Genomic DNA, 22,206 nt, shown 5'->3' on the forward strand with positions numbered 1-22,206 from the left:
CAGAAACAGAAAGTACAATGAAGGTTACCAGGAGCTGGGGAGAGAGGAAAGGGAGTTATTGTTAAGTGGGTATAGAGTTACAGTTCTGCAAGATAAAGTTCTCTAAATCTGCTTCACAACAATGTAAATATACTTAACACCTCTGAAATGTACACTTAAAATGATTAAGATTTTTCAGTTTAATGTTACGTGTATTTTACCACAATCCCTAAAAAAGTTAGTCCTCAACCTTTAAATTGAGTCCACATTTTCTCAGACAACATTAACCAACCTTGCAGTTGAGTTCCCTTAACTTACCATTCACCAAACTGCACAGCTTTCAAAACCCCAACAGCAGCCGTACTCTGCCAGTCAAACCCCTGACCTACATGGTCGGCATGAGCTCTTGTCCTGTCTTCAAAGAGGACTTCACGGGGTTCACTGGTCCGAGGTAGGTACTGGAGATTTTTAATTTCATTCATTGATCTGGAGTTGATTTGTTTGCGAAGTAAAGGGGGGGAAAGTATGAACAGCAATAAGGTGAAAAAGGCTGCTAAAATATCAAATTTTAAATAAGACCAGGACTAATAAGGATTCAATGATTTTGATCATTAGCATTTAACATAGTATATATTGTAATGCTTAATATGATTACCTTCTTCCCTAAGGATGTCATGATAATATAGAAGCTATATCTTTGATTTGGCTCAAGTGTAGTGTTGGAATATATAAAATTTAGTTTTCTAAAACTAAATTCAGAAAACACAATTCAAAGTTCAAGGCTGTATGTTTCTTTACTCTGAGTCATCTTAACTCTCAAAACATTCTACTAGACCTGATTCAAGACCTGATGGCAAAGTGAGCATGTACTTGATCTCCTCCTACATTAAAATGAAAGTAAAAGGCTTCAAACTAATATGGTAGGGGTGAGGGAGGGGAGATGCACGAATGGATGGGAGTACAGATGAAACAGAACTGGCTATGAAGTGGTAACTGTTGATACTGAATACATGAGAATTAATTATCTTCTGCTTTTTTATGTGCTCAAAAATTTCTAAATCTAAAGGTGATAGTAAAGGAATGAATAAGAACCAACAAAGGAAATGAATTAGTTAATAGTATCAACAAATTTCTGGAAGGTGGAAAATGATCACAAGTGTCTTAGACTAATTAACTGAGCAGAGAAAGCCACAGGCCTAGAATACACATGAAGGGAATGGTAACTAAAAAGGCAGCTGGCCGGCCCAAAGACCTTAGAGAAGCATAAGATGCAAAGGGGGAGAACAAAAGAAAATGAAAAGAGGAGAGGAGGAGAGGAGAGGAGAGGAGAAGAGAGAAAGAAAAAAAAAAAAGGCCAAGTATAATGGTAATAGACAGAAATGAGGTAAGGCTGAGAAAGAGGGAATTAAAGTGAAATTCTGCAAATAAACCAGTCACCTGCCACCCCTGTGGATAAAATGAAGTCCGGCATCTACCCCCATGGGAAAGACTGTGATTGACCCACCCAGCATCCATCTCTCCTATTTATTTCCCTGACAAAACTCTGATTCTCATTAGGTATCTGCTCCTACCCTGTAAAGGACCTCATTTACAAGCTTCAGAAGTAGTCCTAATGAATCCTGACAAATTGTGGTAAGTGCATTCCCCTTGCCAGTGACTGATTTAAAAATGAGAATGAACTGATTCTGGCCAGCAGTTAAGAGAGGAAATCTGCTTAAGGAGACTTGGGAAGTCTCCTAGCCCTGAAAGAGAAGTACAAGAAAAGATAGTTTTTTTCTTCTATTGCATATAAACCAGATCCATGTGATGCCTAGAACCGTAATCATCATCCAGGAACCATAAAGAAAGCCATCGTGAGTACAAAGCACAGGCAAAGAGAATGACAGAGCGGACAAAAGGAAAAGACCTGATTCTTTGATGAATGTACTGAGTCACTGACTATAGTGCCTAGGGCCAAGCTTCTGGACTTCTTGATACATGGGGTAACATTTTATTTTATGAACCAGTTTGAATCAAGATTTTTGTTGCTTGTGGCCAAAAACATCCTGATAAACTTTCAGCAAAACAAAACAAAACAAAACCTTGTGTGTTCTTCTCTAAAGACACTGAACTTACCATATTAATAGAACTAATGTAATCCTCCAGCATGTGGACATATCCTTTAATGTCCAGTTCTATGCCTATTAACTCTATAGTGAAACCTACCTAGTGACAAGCCTCACTAAAATATAAAATATATATAGAATGCTCAGTAAGCCCAATGCTTTATTTCTAAATATGAATGTGTCAACCACAAATCACCAACTATGTGAAGACAGCCTGTGGCAGCCTGACAAAGACCAAAATAAACAATGCTGAAATGTAAGAATTCAAAAGAAAGGTTAAAAGACAAAAATCAAGTGAATGTCCCAAAATCAAAAGCAAAAAGATAATAGGAAATATGAGAATAATCAAAATGAGAGATCTATTACTTAACAGTGGTTTCAGAAAGAAATTTAACAACGAAAATGAAGAGATTACCAAAGAAATTAAGCAAGAAAAATTCCCAGAAAAGGAGACACGAATCTTTAAGATTTAAGGGACCTACCAAACAACAAAAAAGATTAAATATAAGAATAAGAATGAAAGACCCAGGGGCGCCTAGATGGCTCAGTCATTAAGCGTCTGCCTTCAGCTCAGGTCATGATCCCAGGGTCCTGGGATCGAGCTCCACATCGGGCTCCCTGCTCAGCGGGAAGCCTGCTTCTCCCTCTCCCACTCCCCCTGCTTGTGTTCCCTCTCTTGCCGTGTCTCTCTCTGTCAAATAAATTAAAAAAAAAAAAGAATGAAAGACCCAAATCATCATTGTGAAATTAAGCTTTCAGAGAGGAAAAGAAAAAAGATTACCTACAAAAAACCCCCAAAATTAAACTGGCATTAAGACATCTCATAAACAATATTACATACCAGAAGACACTGGAGCAATGCTAAAAGTATTTAGGGAAAATATATCCTCTGGAATCCAGCTAAACTATCAATCCTATTTAATGAGAAAAAATTTTTCAGACATATAATGATTCAGAATACCTTCCTTTTGTTAGAATATTACCTGAGAATGTGCTAAAGCAAGAGAAGGAAATAAGCCTAGGAAGAAGACAACTGTAGGTTAATGTAAAAATGCATTAAGTGGGAAGTCCTAGGTTGGTAAATGCGAAGTAAAGCTTTTCACACTGAAGAGAACACAGAGCTCCAAAAGATTTCCAGGTAAAAAAAATGATGTGTTAGTAGACAGTATGATTAAAGTTCTGGATTCTTGAGGATCTGATAAAAGCACAGAATCCAAGGTAACTATCAATATTCTCAAAAAAAAAAAAAAAAAAAAAAAAATTAAAAAAGCTAAAGTCATAGTCATAGGGTAGAAAGTATGATTCTAGAAGAAAGAAATGTATTTGGAGCAAAAAAGAATACAAACTATTAGGGATATGGTCAAGAAAAGTGTATGTCCCCCTTCAAAAGAGGGGTAAATCAGAAACTGCAGGGAAAATAGAACAATTTTCTTAAAACAAAAAAAAACAGCACAATCCAAACATGAAACTAATTAAAATGTGCATGATTTTCAACATCTAGGTGAAATATAGGAAAGAATGATCCTTTTGTATATTATCCCTTTGAACATTAACATAACATTGGAACTTTAGGATACAAATTTTTAGCCCACTGGTTAGCTCTGCAGTAAACTTACCTTCCCATAATATTATAAATGCCATTTACTGACTTTCAAATTGTAGAATAGACCTATTGACAAAGCATATAAAACCTAATTTTAAAGCAGAATATGAATTAACCTCAACAATGTATAAGCAAAGCTGGCAAAAAGCTGAAAGGGCGAACAAGAGGGTAAAGAAAGGGTCATTTAACTGGGGAACAGGAAGGAGTCCCTATCTATCATACCAAGAAGCTGACAAGTTTCCTGCCACAGTCCTCAAACAAAAGGCATTAAAAAACAGAAATGGTCTTTTGTCTGGTAAAAAGGAGGGAAAGGTGGGTAGGATTTTTCATTACAAACCCTACTGTACCATTTGATTTTTTAAAACCCTGTGCATGTATTTAACTCTAAAGTACATAAATTCAAAGATCATCTTCATTAGCAGTGCCCTTGATAACCAGCTTCTCACATTGATTCCATTTTCAGCAATAAAGAGTTCTCATTAACACAAAAAGATGACATTAATGTTTAAGTTCTGATTTACTCACTCTAATTCAAAGTGCTTTTGAATGCCTCACTCAAGAGTATTTAACCCCAATAAAAATAAAATTTGACAGCCCCTCAGATTAGTGGAGAAAAAATACATTAAGTAAATGATGTTGGTACAGCTGCCTAACTACTTGGAAAAAATGATGAATGCCTGCCTCTGTCCTGAAATCAATACGAGGTAAGTAAAACATGTAAATACTGAAATCACAAAAGTACTAGGATAAAATGTAGATGAATATTTTGTAATACTCAATGAGAGAAGGGCGTTTCTAAGTCAGCCACTAGGAGAGAAACCTCAGAGGAAAGGATAGATCTGTGTGTAAAGAAAAATAAACTGAAAAGAAAAAAAAACAAAAAAACCAAAACTGTGAGTAAAGAAAAAACTGAAGCTGAAAGAAAAAAAAATGAGCAGGAAAATTTGCAAAATAAAAAAAAGTTAATAGTCCTAAAAAAAAGAGAAATTTTAAATGAAAAACAGCCTAGTAAACATATGGATAAAATGAAAAGGGAATCACAAAAGAAGAAATACAAACCCCTCAAAGAAGAACTAATCAAAATGAGACATCTCTGTCCAATCAGATCAACAAAGTTTAAAAAAAAAAGTTAATGGAGGGTATGAGTAAAGGGTACTGTCTTAACTATTTGGGTGGGAGTATAAACTGGTACAGTCCTGGATCAAGTTAGAAATGTGTATATACTCTGCATCTTTAAAATTTCTACTAAGACAATAAACATGCATATGCACAAAGATACATATATCCACCTACCTACCAACCAGCCAGCCAGCCAGCTACCCACAATCAGTGATGTGTTAAACATTCCTAACAACCGGCTTCAGGGGAAGATAGCTGATTGTAGCTGATCTGCTTATTTCTGTGGTATAAATACTCCCAACATGGCCAATTTCAAGCAACTAATGTGACCACGTTCAATGTGGCATTGGGAGGCTAATAATGGCCCTGGGAGCCTGGCTCCAGCACCACTGTCATGTTTGTCGAAGTCCTGTTTACATTGAAAAACTGGAAGCAACTTACACTAAAAAAGAATTGGTTAAGTAAATCTTGATACAACCATTCAGTGAGAACATAGTCATTCTATGTTCTATATCATAATGATATAGCTCCATCTTAATATAACATATTAAAACTTAAGGGGTTAAAAAAAAAAAACCCCAAGTTTTAAAGTAAACATCATGTAAAGAATGAGTTCATTTGTGTACAAAGTTTAGGAGTATAATACAGACTGAAATTTGAAAGGTTAATATGCCTAAATAGGTGGGATTATGGGTATTTTTTGCCTTCTTTTTACTTTTTTCTATTACCTGATTTTTCTAAAAGTTTGTAACAATCAGGAAACAAACAATGGTCATTTCCTTTTTGGAAAAATTATAGAACAAAAAAATGTATACAGTACTTAAGAATTTAGGATTTCCAGACTCATCATCATGATATACAAAAACTGCCGTGGTCTAAGCAGTGTGCAGAAGTAGTTTACTGCCAGGTTCTACCATGCCATCACCTTGCATTCATATATAGTTTTTTACAAAGTATTTTCATGCAGTATCTCAAGTACCTAAGGTTATTCCAAATTTAGCTATAGCATCATTCCCCTATAAGCTTTAAGGTAAGGTCTAGACTAGTCCATTAAAACTCATTTCTGGAGGCGCCTGGGTAGCTCAGTTGGTTAAGCTAAGGGTCCTGGGATCAAGCCCCACCTAGGGCTCCTTCCTCAGTGGAGAGTTTGCTTCTCGCTCTCCCTCTCCCCTCCCCCTGCTCGTGCTTTCTCTTGCTCTCTCTAATAAATAAATAAAATCTTTTTAAAATAAATAAACTAACAAACTCACTTCTGGATACTTATTTGGGGTAACTTCCATAGTCTAAGCAAATATAAATCATTTTCACTCTTATTAAAATGAAATTTTTTTCAGAGTACCAGAATAAATTAATCTACATTCGTTTTAAGTGTCTGAAACACAGAATATGTTGGCCCAATATGAATTACTATAGGAGATATACATTATCGGTTTCATTCAGCAAACACTACTAATCACCTGTCTATGTGGGTCATGAAGACTGAGAATAAAACACAGTCACTGTCCTGAGAACTCAAAATTTAGTAAAAAACAAAAACATGTAAACAGGTCATTAATGAACAGAATGATGTGTGAACACAGAGAAGGGAATAAATTAATTGTCTATGGGAACAAAGAAAAGCTTCACAAAGGAAGTGACATCCAAGTTTATTTTTTTGAAAATTTATTAAGAGTTTGTCAGGTAGAAAGGAAGATGGGGGAGGGGATGCCATTCTAAGTAAAAAGAACGGTGCAAAAGCACAGAGCTGTGAAAGATCACAGTTTGAAAACTGACCTCTGCGTGGCTGGCACAGACTAGAAACAGATCCAGCTGGAGGTACTGTTGGGGCCAGATTATGAAAGATCCTTGTAACCACACAAAGGAGTTTAGACTTTAATCTTGCAGGCAGTTACGACCCAGGTTTTAAGAAAATAGGAAAAAATTAAATTTGTTTTTTTAGAAGGATGCCTCACTCTGATGACTCTGTAATGAGTAGACTGGACTCTTAAGAAACTGACCACTGAAGATTTACTTAAGATAGCTCTTCAAATAATCTAGACAAATAGTTTTCAAACTGCACTCAGGTCTCAATCATTTTTATAAGCAACCAAACTTTTAAAAAGTGCTTTTCCTTATTTGGGAAAAATAAATGTTTACCGTCGTCTTTTGAAGGGTGACTTTGGCATATCTGCTGTAGGGATCATCTGCTCTCCTGGCCTTACCCACATGATCGGCCCATCATCACTCTGGGACCTACACTGGAGTCGGAGGCTGGAAAGCGTACCCCAGGGCAAAGTCATCTAGAAATCAGATGAATGAGTCACATGAAAAAAAAATTTTTTTTTGTCTATTTACAAGTTAACCTCTCTACTACCCCAAACCAAAAGAAAGCTCTAGGAAGTTTATTTTGTATATGCATATGAAGAAATAAATGCTGTATTAGAGAGTTATATGTAAAATTCTGAACCAATAATTTTCTGTTATTTCTGTTATTCTGAACCAATAATTTTCTAAACATTTCTATTCAAAACACTGGATAAAATTTAATTTTAATAGACAAGATTAATTTAATATTAATACTTTTTAATAGAAAGTGTCCACTAAAGTAATGATCAGAACTTTAATAATTGGAATTAACACTCACTTTCAGAAATGGTGATTCTTCTAACATATCAAGGAACTCTGGGAAATAATCACCAACTTCTTCATCTACTGCTCCAACAAGACTTATCTGCCGCATGGGACCTGCTCGGTAGGTGCCACAGCAGTATGTCCTGTTGACCTGAGATAAAATGGAAGAGGGGGGAGAAAGGACTGAAGTACACTATAATATAATTAAAGAATTAAAATATTGTTTCCATTGTTGCTATTTCTTCTACATACTAAGAACTCAATGGTCAGTACCTTGTATAAAGTCCACAGTTACAGAAAGTTGCCCTAGCACTCTGACAAACACATTAACGTGATAAGTGCCACAAACAGAAATTTCAAAGAGCAAGTTAATCTATGACCCCCAAATCTCAAAGAAACACTGAAGACATTAAGATATACTTAAACTTCTCTGAGAATGATGATTTTTGTACTTTGTAAACACTAAAAATAATAACAACAACAACAACAAAGTGATCTTCATTTAGGACAAAAAATCAGTAAATAAACAGTAAAACTGGCAGGGCAGAGAAAAGGAGGAAAAAAAAAAAAAAAAACATGGTCAGATTAATCTTCCATATCCATTTTGTACTCCCTAGTGAAAACCTTCACATCAGGCCAGATACCAGGCTTGACTGTTGGCAATCCCAATCTCCCTCCCAGTTACTTGCATATAAGATCCTCTACCCCAGGCAAACTGATCTTTTTATCTACCCAATTTATGCCAAACTTACTTCTACTTGCAATGATTTTTCTCTTAAATCTGCCCTACTTGAAATGTCCTCTTCTGTCAATCCAAATCTTATCTTTCAAAGATCAGTTCAAGACTTTTCTTCTGGAAGCCTTCCTGATCACCCTTCATGATCTTTTCCTTTTCTGAAATCTAATGTTACTTGCAAGCACACAGACATTTTCTTTCTATCAACTCTCTAGTGAACTTAAGGCATATTTTATACCAATCTGTAGCCCAGAGAATCCTAGCATTCAAATGGAATCTACTAGTAGACCTGAAACTAATATTACACTGTATGCTAACTGGAATTTAAATAAAAAATTAAAAAACAAACAAAAAAAATGGAGTCTACCAATTGATTTGACACAATCTGATATTATTCTTCTAAGTCACTTCTTGTATTTTTTTATATTCCCACCTCCAGTTTTGGTTTTTTTTTAAGATTTTTATTTGAGAGAGAGAGAGAGAGAGAGTGAGAGAGCATGAGTGGGGTAAGGGGCAGAGGGAGAAGCAGGCTCCCTGCTGAGCAGGGAGCCCGATGTGGGACTCCACCCTGGGACTCCAGATCATGACCTGAGCTGAAAGGCAGACCCTGAGCCACCCAGGCACCCTTCCCACTTCTGATTTAAAATTAATGTTCTCAAGAATAAAGACAGATCTGTGCATACAGAAGACTAGACTAAAAATGCTTAATTCTAACCAGAATTTCCACCTTGGATCAGTAACCAAGCATTCTCTACCTTAGGTAAGGTGCAGATTAGATTGAAAAGCCTAACATAGGGGTGCCTGGGTGGCTCAGGAGGTTAAGCGACCAACTCTTGATTTCAGCTCAGGTCATGATCTCAGAGTCAGGCTCCATACTCATTGGAGAGTCTGCTTGAGATGCTCTCTCTCCCTCTCTCTCTGTCCCCATCACATGCGCACTCTGTCTCTAAAATAATAAATCTTAGGGGCGCCTGGGTGGCTCAGTCGTTAGGCATCTGCCTTCAGCTCAGGTCATGATCTCAGGGTCCTAGGATCAAGCCCTGCATCAGGCTCCCTACTCGGCGGGAAGCCTGCTTCTCCCTCTCCCACTCCCTCTGCTTGTGTTCCCTCTCTTGCTGGGTCTCTGTCAAATAAATAAATAGGGCGCCTGGGTGGCTCAGTTGGTTAAGCGACTGCCTTCGGCTCAGGTCATGATCCTGGAGTCCCGGGATTAAGTCCCGCATCGGGCTCCCTGCTCAGCAGGGAGTCTGCTTCTCCCTCTCCCGCTCCCCCGTCTTGTGCTCTCTCTCTTTCTCACTCTGTCTCAAATAAATAAATAAAATCTTTAAAAAAAAAAAAAACTTAATAAATAAATAAATAAAATAATAAATCTTAAAAAAAGATTAAATTGTTTTTTTAAATACCACCTATTTTGCCTCAATAAGGCATAAATGACAATCTAGTATTTCTTACACAGTTTTTTACTATTAGTTCTCTAGCAGCATTTTCAGAACCCACTTTTTTTTTTGTAGACTATTTAATAGGCACCCCTATTCACACACAATACACAAAGAAAAAATCAGGGATTTCTTACTTCCTTACGTATCTGTCCCAAGATCACCTTATAGGATCATTAAGCAGCAACCACCCAGGACAAAAGTCACCTTGCATATATTTTTATGAGTTACCTTCCATTCATTTGTATGATCATCATGCTATGAAAAGCCAGGGGGGACAGCAGGAAAGATGATGATCATGGGATACAAAGATAAGGAAAGCTTTTCTACTTAGGAAAGCTTTTCTAAGCATTATTCTAACCTTTCTAGGCCAAGCACCCTAAAACAACTAAAGCAGATTAATTAACCTTCAATACCAGTTCTGAGAATGGCATGCTTTCAGAGATAATAAATATCAGTCCCCCCCAACACTCCCCCCAACTATTCCCAATTATCAGAAGTTCCTTTACCAAGACAAACTTTCAAAAATACAGAATAGTAGCATTTTATATGAGAACTATCCTAGAGACACATCACAATTTAAAGCTTACAGAACTCAAGACTAATCCTGAAAAGGGACACTGCCACATGCCACTTTTGCTAGCTTTGAGATTACGCAATTCTTACTGCATCATTAATTTGAAGGAATTCAAACTACTTTAAATTTTACAAAGACAGAATATTTTTATATCACAGTGCTTGAAGTTACCTAATTTAAACAATTAGCAATAATTTAATCGATAGCACTGAGCCTGAAGACAACTTAAAATGCAAACACCTGGGATAATTAATATGTGACATGAATAAATATAAAGCATCCTTTCCTATTTGGAAAGAGAAAGTTAACCTAAAAAGAGGTTGAATTATTTTTTATTTAAAAAATATACTATAAATTTATAACTTATCCTGTGTCTAGAAAGAATGAAATAATCAGACATTAAACTGTGCCCAAAGAAAAACAGTAGTAAGAGCAAAGCCGATTAACAGTATCTATGTATCACTTGTGTAAAAAATGTTCATAAATGCGGGTGCCTGAGTGGCTCAGTTGGTTAAGTGACTGCCTTCAGCTCAGGTCATGATCCTGGAATCCCTGGATCGAGTCCCGCATCGGGCTCCCTGCTCGGTAGGGAGTCTGCTTCTCCCTCTGACCCTCCCGACCCTCCCCCCTCTCATGCTCTCTCTCTGTCTCTCTCTCTCAAATAAATAAATAAAATCTTAAAAAAAAAACAAAAACAAAAACAAAAAACGTTCATAAATGCTACTGTTCGTAATGCATTTAAATAATTAACAGCACAAGTTAGAAGATGGATAGCATTTATGACCAGAAATTCAACATGCACCAACTGTGTGACACCAATGCCAAACAAGCAAACTACTAATTCTACCCTTCTTTTTAGAAACAGAACTTCCTGGGCATATAGCCAATAAGCGAGACTCCTTGGCAGCCAAGTGTGGTCTGGAACTAAGTTCTGGCCAATGAGATGTTAGTATAAGTTACATATGCAATTTCCAAAGCATGCCTTTATAAGTAAGCTGCTTGCTGTCCACTTCCTCTTTCAGTCTCTTAAGAGCCAGGTTCAAATACACAGATACCACCACCAGAGGGACTGGCAAAACTTAGAAGATAAAAGGAAAGGAGGATCCTGGATGACATCATGGAACAGAACAGAGCGGCTTAACCTCCGGACTTGTTACTCAAGAGAGAAACTTTTATTTTGTTCTAGCAACTGTATGTGACATCTCTTTGTTATGGTGGTTTAGCCTATGGCTTGTTATCTTGTATACTGGCACACATCATTTTATTGCACTTCACTTTATTGCATTTCACAGATATTATGCTTCACCAGTAGCTGCATTTTTTACAAATTGAAGGTTTGAGGCAACCCTGCCAAGAGTAAGTCTATCAGCACCATTTTTCTAACAACATTTGTTCTTCTCTCTGTGTCACATTTTGGTAATTCTCACAGTATTTCAAAATTTTTCATTATTATATTTGTTATGATGATCAGTGCTCTTTGATGTTACTACTGCAATTGTTTTGGGACACCATGAACTGTACCCAAATAAGACAGTGACCGCTTTACTGACTGGCCGTCCCCCCATCTCTCTCCCTCCTCCTCAGGCCCTATTCCCGGAGACACAACAAAACTGAAATTAGGCCGGTTAAGAACCCTACAATGGTCTCTGTTTAAGTGAAAGGAGGAGTCGCATGTCTCTCATTTTAAATCAAAAGCTAGAAATGATTTAAGCTTATTGAGGAAGGCATGTCAAAAGCCAAGACAGGTCAAAAACTAGGCCTCTTGCACCAAAGAGCCAACTTGTGAATAAAGGAAAATTTCTTGAAGGTAATTAAAAGTGCCATCACACATGAAACACACAAATGATAAGAAAGAGCTTTATTGCTGATATGAAGAAAGTTTCAGTGGTCTAGATAGATCAAACCAGCCACAACATTCCTTTAAGCCAAAGTCTAATTCAGAGCAAGGCCCAACTCTTACCAATTCTCTGAAGGCTGAGAGAGGTGGGGAAGCTGCAGAAGGAAAAGTCTGAAGCTAACAGAGGTTGGTTCATGGGATTTAAGGAAATAAGCCATATCCATAACAGAAAAGTGCAAGGTGAAGCAGCAAGTGCTGATGTAGAAGCTGCAGCAAGTTATCCAGAAGATCTAGCTCAGATCAATAATGAAGGTGGCTCCACTAAACAAAAGATTTTCAATGCAGTCAAAATAGCCGTATATTGAAAGAAGATGCCATCTAGGACTTTCATAGCTACAGAAGTCAGTGCCTGGCTTCAAAGCTTTAAGGGACAGGCTGACTCTCTTATCAAAGAATAATGTAGCTGGTGACTGTTAGTTGAAACCAATGTTCATTTACCATTCCAAAAATCCTAGGGCCCTTCAGAACTATGCAAAATCTCTTCTGCCTGTGCTCTGTAATGGAACAACAAAGCCTGGATGACAGCACATCTGCTTACACAACATGGTTTACTGAATATTTTAAGCCCACTGTTGAGACCTACTGCTCAGAAAAAAAGATTCCTTTCAAAATATTACTGCTGACAATGCACCTGGTTACCCAAGGGCTCTAATGGAGATGTACGATGAGATTAGTATTATTTTCATGCCTGCCAACACAACATCTATTCTGCAGCCCAGGGATCAAGGAGTCATTTCAATTGTTAAGTCTTTATTTAAAAGGCTATATAGCTGCCACAAATAGTGATTCCTCTGATGGGTCTGGGTAAAGTAAATGGAAAACCTTCTGGAAAGGATTCATCATTCCTAGATGCCATTAAGAACATTTGTGATTCACAGGAAGAGGTCAAAATATCAATATTAACAGGAGTTTGGAAGAAGTTGAATCCAACCCTCATGAATGACTTTGAGGGGTTCGAGACTTCAGTGGAGACAGTAACTGCAGGTGTGATAGAAACAGCAAGTGAACTAGAATTAGAAGTGGAGCCTGAGGATGGGACTGAATTGCTGCAATCTCACTGTAACACTTGAGTAGGTGAGGAGCTGCTTCTGGTGGATGAGCAAAAAAAGTGGTTTATTGGGATGGAATCTACTCTTGGTGAAAATGCTGTGAAGACTGTTGAAATGACAACAAAGGATTTAGAATATTACATAAACTTAGTTGATAAAGCCACAGCAGGGTGAGAGGACTAACTCCAATTTTGAAAGAAGTTCTATTGTTGGTAAAATGCTATCAAACAGCATCACATGCTACAGAGATACTGTTGTGAGTCAATGAGTCAATTTCATTGCCGTCTTAAGAAACTGTCAAAGCCACCCAACCTTCAGCAACCACCACCACCCTGATCAGTCAGCAGCCACCAACATTGAGGTAAGACCCTCCACCAGCAAAAAGACTGAGTAGACTCATGTAACTTTAAATAAAAAACAGGAATTATAGGAAAGTCGGTATCATTCATTGAATGAAAGTTTACTGTATATTACATGTCAGACACTGTCCTAACCACAGATATAGCAAACCAGACCCACTCTTGGCCCCTGGAAGCTTACAGTCTAGTAGGGAGAGGCAGACATTACCTAAACAAATATTTAATTATAAGCTGTGACAAGTCCTCAGAATGGAATGAATAAGACACTGTGAAAGAGAACAAGGGATCCTGATTTAGAGAATAAAGTGTTCCTCGAAGTAACATGAGTTGAAATCTGTAAAACAAGTTTAAAGGAAACAAAACCCCTTAAGAATCACCCTTTCCAAGGTCTAAAAGAAAGCTAATGAGGGCGCCTGGGTGGCTCAGTCGTTAAGCGTCTGCCTTCGGCTCAGGTCATGATCCCAGGGTCCTGGGATCAAGCCCTGCATCGGGCTCCCTCTGCTCCGCGGGAAGCCTGCTTCTCCCTCTCCCACTCCCCCTGCTTGTGTTCCCTCTCTCGCTGTGTCTCTCTCTGTCAAATAAATAAATAAAATCTTTGGGCGCCTGGGTGGCTCAGTCGCTAGGCGTCTGCCTTCGGCTCAGGTCATGATCCCAGGGTCCTGGGATCGAGTCCCACATCGGGCTCCCTGCTCAGCGGGAAGCCTGCTTCTCCCTCTCCCACTCCCCGCTTGTGTTCCTGCTCTCGCTCTCTCTCTGTCAAATAAGTAAATAAAATCTTTAAAAAAATAAAATAAAATAAAATAAACAAATAAATAAATAAAATCTTTAAAAAAAAAAAGAAAGCTAACAATGCTAAACACAGAAAGCAAAAGAAAAAAATAAGAATGAGGCTGGACAAATGAGCTGTAGCTGGATTAGGAGAGCCTTGAAGACTACTGTTAAAGATTTGGGAAATCACTAAAGGATCTAAAGTAGTTAAAGGAAAGTTATCGATTTGCTTTTGTCTTTTCAGGGCAGAGGGGGCTTGGGGTTTTTGTATTTGTTTCATTTTCCCAGAGGGGTGCTGAAAGAGATTTAGGCTTGAAACGATAAACTAAGTTAGTAACAGTGCAGATGATTAGAAAATAATAAAGAAAAAAGATCTGAAAAATATCCAGGAGATCAAATTGCCAGGACTTGGGAGACAGACTGGATATGATAGGGCAGAGAAAGGAATCTCAAAGATGTCTCCCAGGTTCTGACCTTTGCAAGGAGATACAGAACCACTCTTTCTACTGAAGGACCACCACCAGGTTTGGGTGGGAAGGTGATATGTTGAAGTTTGAACATGATGAGCTTCAGTTGTGTGGTAGGCTGAATAATGGCCCCCAAAGATATCTAGATATGTAGGTCCTAATCCCTGGAACCTGTGAATATGACCTTATATGGCAAAAAAAACACTTTGTAGTTGTGAATAAGTTAAGAATCTTGAAATGGGGAGGGTAGCCTAGTCTATCCAGGTAAGCCCTAAATGTAATCACAGGCATTCTTATAAGGAGGAGGCACAGGGAGATCTGCAGAGAAGGCGATACAATGATGGAAGCAGAGGCGGAGTAATGCACTTTTTGCAGATGGAGGAAGGGGCCACAAACTAAGAAATACAGAAGGCTACCAGAAGCTAAAATAGGCAAAAAAACAACAAAACCCAAATTCACCTTCAGAGCCTTCAGAACTGTAAGAAACTGTTAAGTTTGTATTGTTTTAAGGCACTACATTTATGGTAATTTGTTACAGGAGCAATAGGTACTAATACCAAGTAGCTCTAAAACACCCAAGTGGGTATGTCAAAAGGGCAGCTGGGTCTGAAATCAAGTGGTTTGGACTGAGGATATAAATCCTAGTCATTGGCTACAGAACATATATAGTTCAAAGAGCAGGGGCCTTTGCCGAGAAAGATCCAATTTAAAAAGCACCGAAGGAGAAGAAAAGCTGACAAAAAAGAATGTAAAGGAATTGTCAAGTGGTCAGAGAGGTTAAAAAGAAAACCAAGAGGGCGCCTGGGTGGCTCAGTTGGTTAAGCGACTGCCTTCGGCTCAGGTCATGATCCTGGAGTCCCGGGATCGAGTCCCGCATCGGGCTCCCTGCTCGGCAGGGGGTCTGCTTCTCCCTCTGACCCTCCTCCCTCTCATGCTCTCTGTCTCTCATTCTCTCTGTCTCAAATAAATAAATAAAATCTTTACAAAAAAAAAAAAAGAAAGAAAACCAAGACAACACGGTATAATAAAAGTTAAAATAAAATATTTGAAGAAGTTTGGTCAAAATGTTGCTGAGACTTCAGTGAGATGAAGATGAAAAATGCCCACTGGTGACTTTGGCAAGAGAGGCTTTTCAGAGAAAGTATGACAGCAGAAACAAAATCAGTGGTCTGAGGAGAGATGAGAAAATGTGGACAGCAAGTGTAAACAATTCTTTCAAGAAATTAGGCTGTGAAAATAAAAAAGGTTGGTAGTGAGAGGAGAAAATAAGATCAACAGAGAATTTTCTTAAATGGAAAGACTGAGCAACCCTCAATAGGGTTGTATTAACTTTTATTCCCCCAGCACTGTAAGAAAGTATATATTGCCCCACAGCCTAATAGAATGTTATCAAACTTTTGGATTTTTACTAATTTGGTAAGTAAAAACTACCATCTTAGTAGTTTTAATTTCACTTTCTTAGGAATGAAGCTGTGTATCTTTTCAAATAAGAGAATTATAGGGCCTTTTGTGTTTCTTTTTCTGTGAACTATCCATTCATAATGCCTGCTTATATTTAAATTGGGCTACTAGTATTTATTTCTCTTATCTAATTCTAGAACCCTTAATAATTTAGAAAGGTTAATCCTCTGTATGAATTGTATACAATTTTTCACAATTTGTCTTTTGACTGTGTTGACAGTGATTTTTCTTTTGTTTTGGTCATAGTCAGAAAGACCTTTTGAACTACAAAGTCATGAAAGAATTCTTCCATGTTTTCTTCTATTACATTAATGTCTCCATTTTCCACATTTAAATCTCTGATCACATTGGGAATTTATCTTGGTATCCAGGGATATGGATACAAAGATGAATTCTAGATAAATACCCTGATGTCCCAACACTATCATCTCTGTCATCAATGATTTCAGATACCATCATTTTTATGTATCAAATGCCTGTATGTGTTTGGGCCTATTTCTAGACTTACTTTTCTGTTTCACTGAATAATGTTCATAAACTAATATACACTTATTTAATCACTAAATCTTTAGAATGTATTGGTATCTGATAGGGCACTCCTCCACCACTGCTTTTCTTTATCATTCTGATGTTGGTTCTTCTTAATCCAAAAATATATCTTTCCATCTAAGTCTTCTTTAGTGTGAGGTCTTAATGGGAAGAATCTGGTAAAGGTGAAAAGGTGAAGAGGACTGCTATTTAAACATGGCAGACAGAACAAAAGATTTATGTCTATTCCTTATCAAAAGCCACTCAAGTGAGAGTAAAACAAAGGCCATAAATCCCAAAAGCTCAAAGAGAACGGAAGTAAAAAAATGACAGATACAAGTTAGCAAACCATTTTTTACAAGGGGAAAAGTGTACAGGGGAATTAGCCAACTGAGAACTTTGAATACTGAGTACCTACATAGAAGTTAACCAAAAAATCAGTTTGAGCTACAGAATCATGGAAAGGCTAAGCAGAAGGTGGGAAACAAAGCATGGAACTAAAAACGAGAAAGATGGGTTTAAAATTTGTACAAGAATTAGTTAGACCCCTCTGCTTATGTTCCCCTCTCCCTGCCCCATCCCACATTACTTACCCTATCTGGTGGAGAAAGGGAACAAAAGAGACTATGGAAAACAAAGATACCAGGCACAAATATGAAAGAAAGCCATTACACTGACAACAGACAAGTAAAATTCCATATATTGAACAATGAACTCACCTACCTACTTCCATAGTTCAACTCCAAGAATTCTAGCAAACAGAGATATAACCTACTCTATTCCCCTGGCAAAAATGTGGTACAGTCTTAGCTGTAGAAATTAAAGGCCCCAGAGAGAAGATCTCTAAATGTTGATATCTGTAGCTTTTCTTACAAGATATGGCCAGATTCCCTACCCATTCATCAAATGTCCAATCCCACCTTTGTGTCCACAGTTTCTAATCAGTTTTGTACTAACACATATTTCAATATAAAAAGATCACCAGACATTTGAAGAAAATACATAAACAAGATTAAAACAGAAAGAACTCGATGAAACAAACTACAAGAAAATTTCAAAACAATTACTAATATCATCAAAGAGATAAAAGATGATATTGCATCCATGAAACAATAAGTTATTTAAATTTTAAAAAAGAACAAGGTCTTAAATTCAAAACATTACAGTTGAAATAAATCAAGAGGAGGAAAAGAAGATAGTTAAATCTCCCAGAAAGTAGAACAAAAAGACAAAGAAAAATAAAAGGAAAAATTCAGAGGTTCAGCCAGGAGGCCTAATATCCAACTAATGAAAGTTTCAGGAAAGAAGAACAGCAAATACTAAGGTAAGGAAATTAACAAAGAAATAATACAAGAAAACTTACCCAAACAAAAGGATATGTATTTCCATACTGAGAAGGCCTAAATACTCATCAGAGTGAATATAAAGGACTCATACCAATGAAATCTGAGAAAATCATGTGGGTTGGAGGTGGTCTTCAACTGTATTGATAACATTTTATTTCCTGGGCCAAGTGGTTAGAACACAGGTATTTATTACTGTGTATGTATTACTCTTTATACCTCTACGTATGTCTGAAATATTTCACAGTAAATTAAAAAACAAAACCCAATTTAAAAAAAATCTCAAGGCACATTATCCTCAGTATTCTGAAATTCTGCAGTAAAGAGGTTTTTTTTTTTTTTTTTAATATTTTATTTATTTATTTGACAGAGAGAAGGAACACAAGCAGAGGGAGTGGGAGAGGGAGTGCAGCAGGCTTCTCGCGGAGCAGGGAGCCCGATGCGGGGCTCGATCCCAGGACCCTGGGATCATGACCTGAGCGGAAGGCAGAGGCTTAACGACTGAGCCACTCAGGCGCCCCCTGCAGTAAAGAGGTTTTAAAATAAGTTTCCAGAGAGGGAAAAAAAAACACCTAAAAATATCAGGAATCATTATGATACTGGATTTCTCAAAAGCAGTACTAGAAGCTTAAATAAAGACACTTTGCCTTTATAAACCTCAAGGAAATGATCTCCAACCGAGAATGCCACACTTGTCTGAACCACCCAAAAAATTTAATGGTAGGATAAAGACTTTAAACATGTGAAATCTCATTTGAATCACTGAATTCGGTCAACAGAATAGTCATGGGATCCCAGGACATGAGAAAAGGCAAACAGAAATCCCAGGGCATCCATGTATAGGATACAGTGTAGAGATATCCTTTACATATATTCCTGTTGCAACACTGTAATATTACAAAACTGTAAACAACCTAAATGTACAAGAACAGGAGAAGAGTGATATAATCACACAAAAAAATACCAAAAATAGCAGTTAAAATGAATGAACTAGAGTTACATGTATCAACATAATTCTCTAAAGCAATGTTGCAGTGAAGCAATCTGTAGAATGATACATGCAAAATACTATTTATAAAGTGTTAAATCATACAAAATAGTTTCATATAGTCTGTATGTTCATACATGTATAGCAAAATATTAGAAGGTACATAGAAAAATCACAAGTTCAGAAGAAAGATTTACTTCTGGGGAGAAAAAAAAGCTTAGTATTTTATTATAAATGAAGGAAATATAAAGAATTCACTTAATATAATTTGGGAATGGAGAGGGAAAAGATTAAAGGGGTGGGGGTGTGTAAAGATCCTAAGCAAATGGGTGCAGTTTCTTTTTCGGATGATGAGAAAGTTCTAGAAATGGATAATGGTGATGGTTGTTTAACACTGTGAAAGCACTTAATGCCAATGAATTATACACCTAAAAATAGTTAAACAGTAATTTTGTTATCTATATTTTGTGACAATCCTAAGCAAAGTGAGGAGTGGAATCTAGAGCACAGGTGAAAGATTAGCTTTTGAGGAGGAGGTGGGATTTCTATTTTAACAGGGGGAATACAGAAAAGATGTATACAGATAAAGAGTTTGAATAGTCGTCATGAAGAACAAACAAGCAAGTTGACCAAAGAAAAGCAGCAAACTTCCCAGACAATGTTGAGGGCTCACTGGCAGCCTTATGAAACCTTAAGAACAGACAAGCTCCTGAATAATTATCAACCCAAAAATGATTTTCTAAAACATTTGTAGTATGTTGGGTGCCTGGGTGGCTCAGTCGTTAAGCATCTGCCTTCAGCTCAGGTCATGATCCCAGCGTCCTGGGATCAAGCGCTGCCATCAGGCTCCCTGCTGCTCCACGGGAAGTCTGCTTCTCCCTCTCCTACTCCCCCCCTGCTTGTGTTCCCTCTCTCGCTGCATCTCTGTCAAATAAATAAAATTTTTAAAAAAAACAAAAAATTTGTACTATGTAGAGGTTAGACAAGATTATCTCCAAGAGCCCCTGGTTTATGATTTCTAAGAAATTCTAAAAGGATGATCTACAGGTCAAATGAAGGAAAACACAGTAATGCTAGATGGTATATATTTTCAAAAGTTTCTTAAATTTGCCTGATCATAGGATCTGAATCACCTGAGGTATTTATCTCAGGTCTCCCTCCAGACCTAATCATAATTTCCAGGAGAGGAACCTGAGATTCTAAATACGTATTTGGAACCAGAAACCTCAGATTATTCTTAGGATCTGGCAAGTTTGAAAAACTCTGGCCTGGAAATGACACTCGAAAGCAAAGAACAAGTTGAGTAGAGGAGTTATTAGGAGGACTGGAGGGAGGTGAGACTGAAGAACAGAAAAAAGTAAGGCTGCCATGAAAGCAAGAGACAGAATGCCAGAGAAAACTCAATCATTAGTAAAATCAGAAGGCAAAGGGGGAGGGGAAAAGGATTGTGGAATCAAGGGAGAAAATGCCTGTAAGAAAATAGTGGTTAGCTTTGCATGATTTAAAAAAATTCTTAAAGCCCCGTGGGGCTCTGCACTCAGCAGGGAGTCGCTTGAGAGTCTCTCCCTCTGCCCCTCCCCCGCTCATGTGCACGCACCCTCTCTCTCACACAAATAAGATCTTTAAAAAGAAATTTCACAGTTATCCTGTATCAATTGCTAAGAGTGAAATAAGCTCAACTGTGCTCCAAATACATACACTTTTTAATAAGGACAGTCATAAGTCAGTTAAAAACTTAGAAGATAGCAGTTTTATTCATAACTGCCAAAACTTGGAAACAACCAAGATGTCCTTCAGTAGGTAAAGGGATAACTGTAGTATATCCAGACAAAATGTTATTAAAAAAAAAAAAAAAGAGGGCGCCTGGGTGGCTCAGTTGGTTAAGCGACTGCCTTCGGCTCAGGTCATGATCCTGGAGTCCCGGGATCGAGTCCCGCATCGGGCTCCCTGCTCGGCAGGGAGTCTGCTTCTCCCTCTGACCCTCCTCCCTCTCATGCTCTCTGTCTCTCATTCTCTCTCTCGCAAATAAATAAAATCTTTTAAAAAAATAAATAAATAAATAATAAAAATAAATAAAAATAAAAATAAAAAAAAGAGCTATCAATCCATGAAAAAAACATAGAAGAGCCTTAAATGCATATTATTACGTGAAAGAAGCCAATCTGAAAAGGCTATATACTATTTGATTCCAACTATTTTACATTCTGAAAAGGCAAAACTATGGAGACAGTAAAAAGATCAGTGTTTGCCAGGGGTTGGGAGAGGAAGGAAAGGATGAAGAAGCAGAGCACAGAGGATTTTTAAGATGCGAAAATACTCTGTGTACTACTATAAAGATGGATATATGTCATTATACATTAGTCCAAACCCATAGAAGTATACCACCAAGAGTGAACTATAATGTAAACTATGGACTTTGGGTGATTATGATGAATCAATGTAGGTTCATCACCTGTAATAAATGTACCACAGGGAAGGTGGGCAGGGGGTAGGCGGTGTGGATGTTAATAATGAGGAAGGCTGTGCACAGATGGGGGCAGAGAGTATACGGGAAATCTCTGTACCTTCCCCTCAGTTTTGCCATGAACCTAAAACTAATCTAAAAAAGAAATTCTTAAAAACACACACACACACAAACACACAAAACACTTAGAAGAACACAAAGTTAGAAATACACTATATGGACATGCCCCCCCCCCCACCTGAGTGAAGGGTAATTATTCTACAGAACTCATATTTTAGGAAGAAGCGTGATTGGGTTTTTTGGTTTTTTTTTAAGATTGATTGATTGATTTGTTTGTTTGTTTGTTTGTTTGACAGAGAGAGACACAGCAAGAGAGGGAACACAAGCAGGGAGAGTGGGAGAGGAGAAGCAGGCTTCCTGCGGAGCAGGGAGCCCGATGCGGCCCTCGATCCCAGGACTGTGGGATCATGACCTGAGCCAAAGGCAGACGCTTAACGACTGAGCCACCCAGGCGCCCCAAAGCCTGACTGTTTAAAAAACAGAAAGGAAAGAACTAGCCAGCAATCTTCCTTAACTTTGTGATCTGTGAATAGAAAGGCATTCCTACTTTAAAACATACAGTGAAAAAGCAGTGTGAGTCAAAATGAGTTTATTGTAAGCTGTACTTAGAATGAGAGGAAAAAGAGATCCAAACCTACCATTCCTATGCTGGTTTAT

The 22,206-nt window shown here is 37.7% G+C and overlaps 1 protein-coding gene across 1 annotated transcript in view; it reads right to left on the minus strand.

Annotated features, from left to right (window-relative positions):
- Window positions 1–22,206, minus strand: part of RSBN1 (round spermatid basic protein 1) — a 48,074-nt gene that overhangs the window by 7,375 nt on the left and 18,493 nt on the right. The window contains exons 3-5 of the mRNA XM_021690006.2: window positions 7,430–7,567; window positions 6,943–7,085; window positions 298–465 (exon numbers count right to left, since the gene is read on the minus strand). Coding sequence (XP_021545681.1) covers window positions 298–465; window positions 6,943–7,085; window positions 7,430–7,567 — 449 coding nt within the window. The remainder of the gene's footprint in view (window positions 1–297; window positions 466–6,942; window positions 7,086–7,429; window positions 7,568–22,206) is intronic.

This window comes from Neomonachus schauinslandi, chromosome 4 (genome assembly GCF_002201575.2).
Source record: "Neomonachus schauinslandi chromosome 4, ASM220157v2, whole genome shotgun sequence".
Lineage (NCBI taxonomy): Eukaryota > Metazoa > Chordata > Mammalia > Carnivora > Phocidae > Neomonachus > Neomonachus schauinslandi.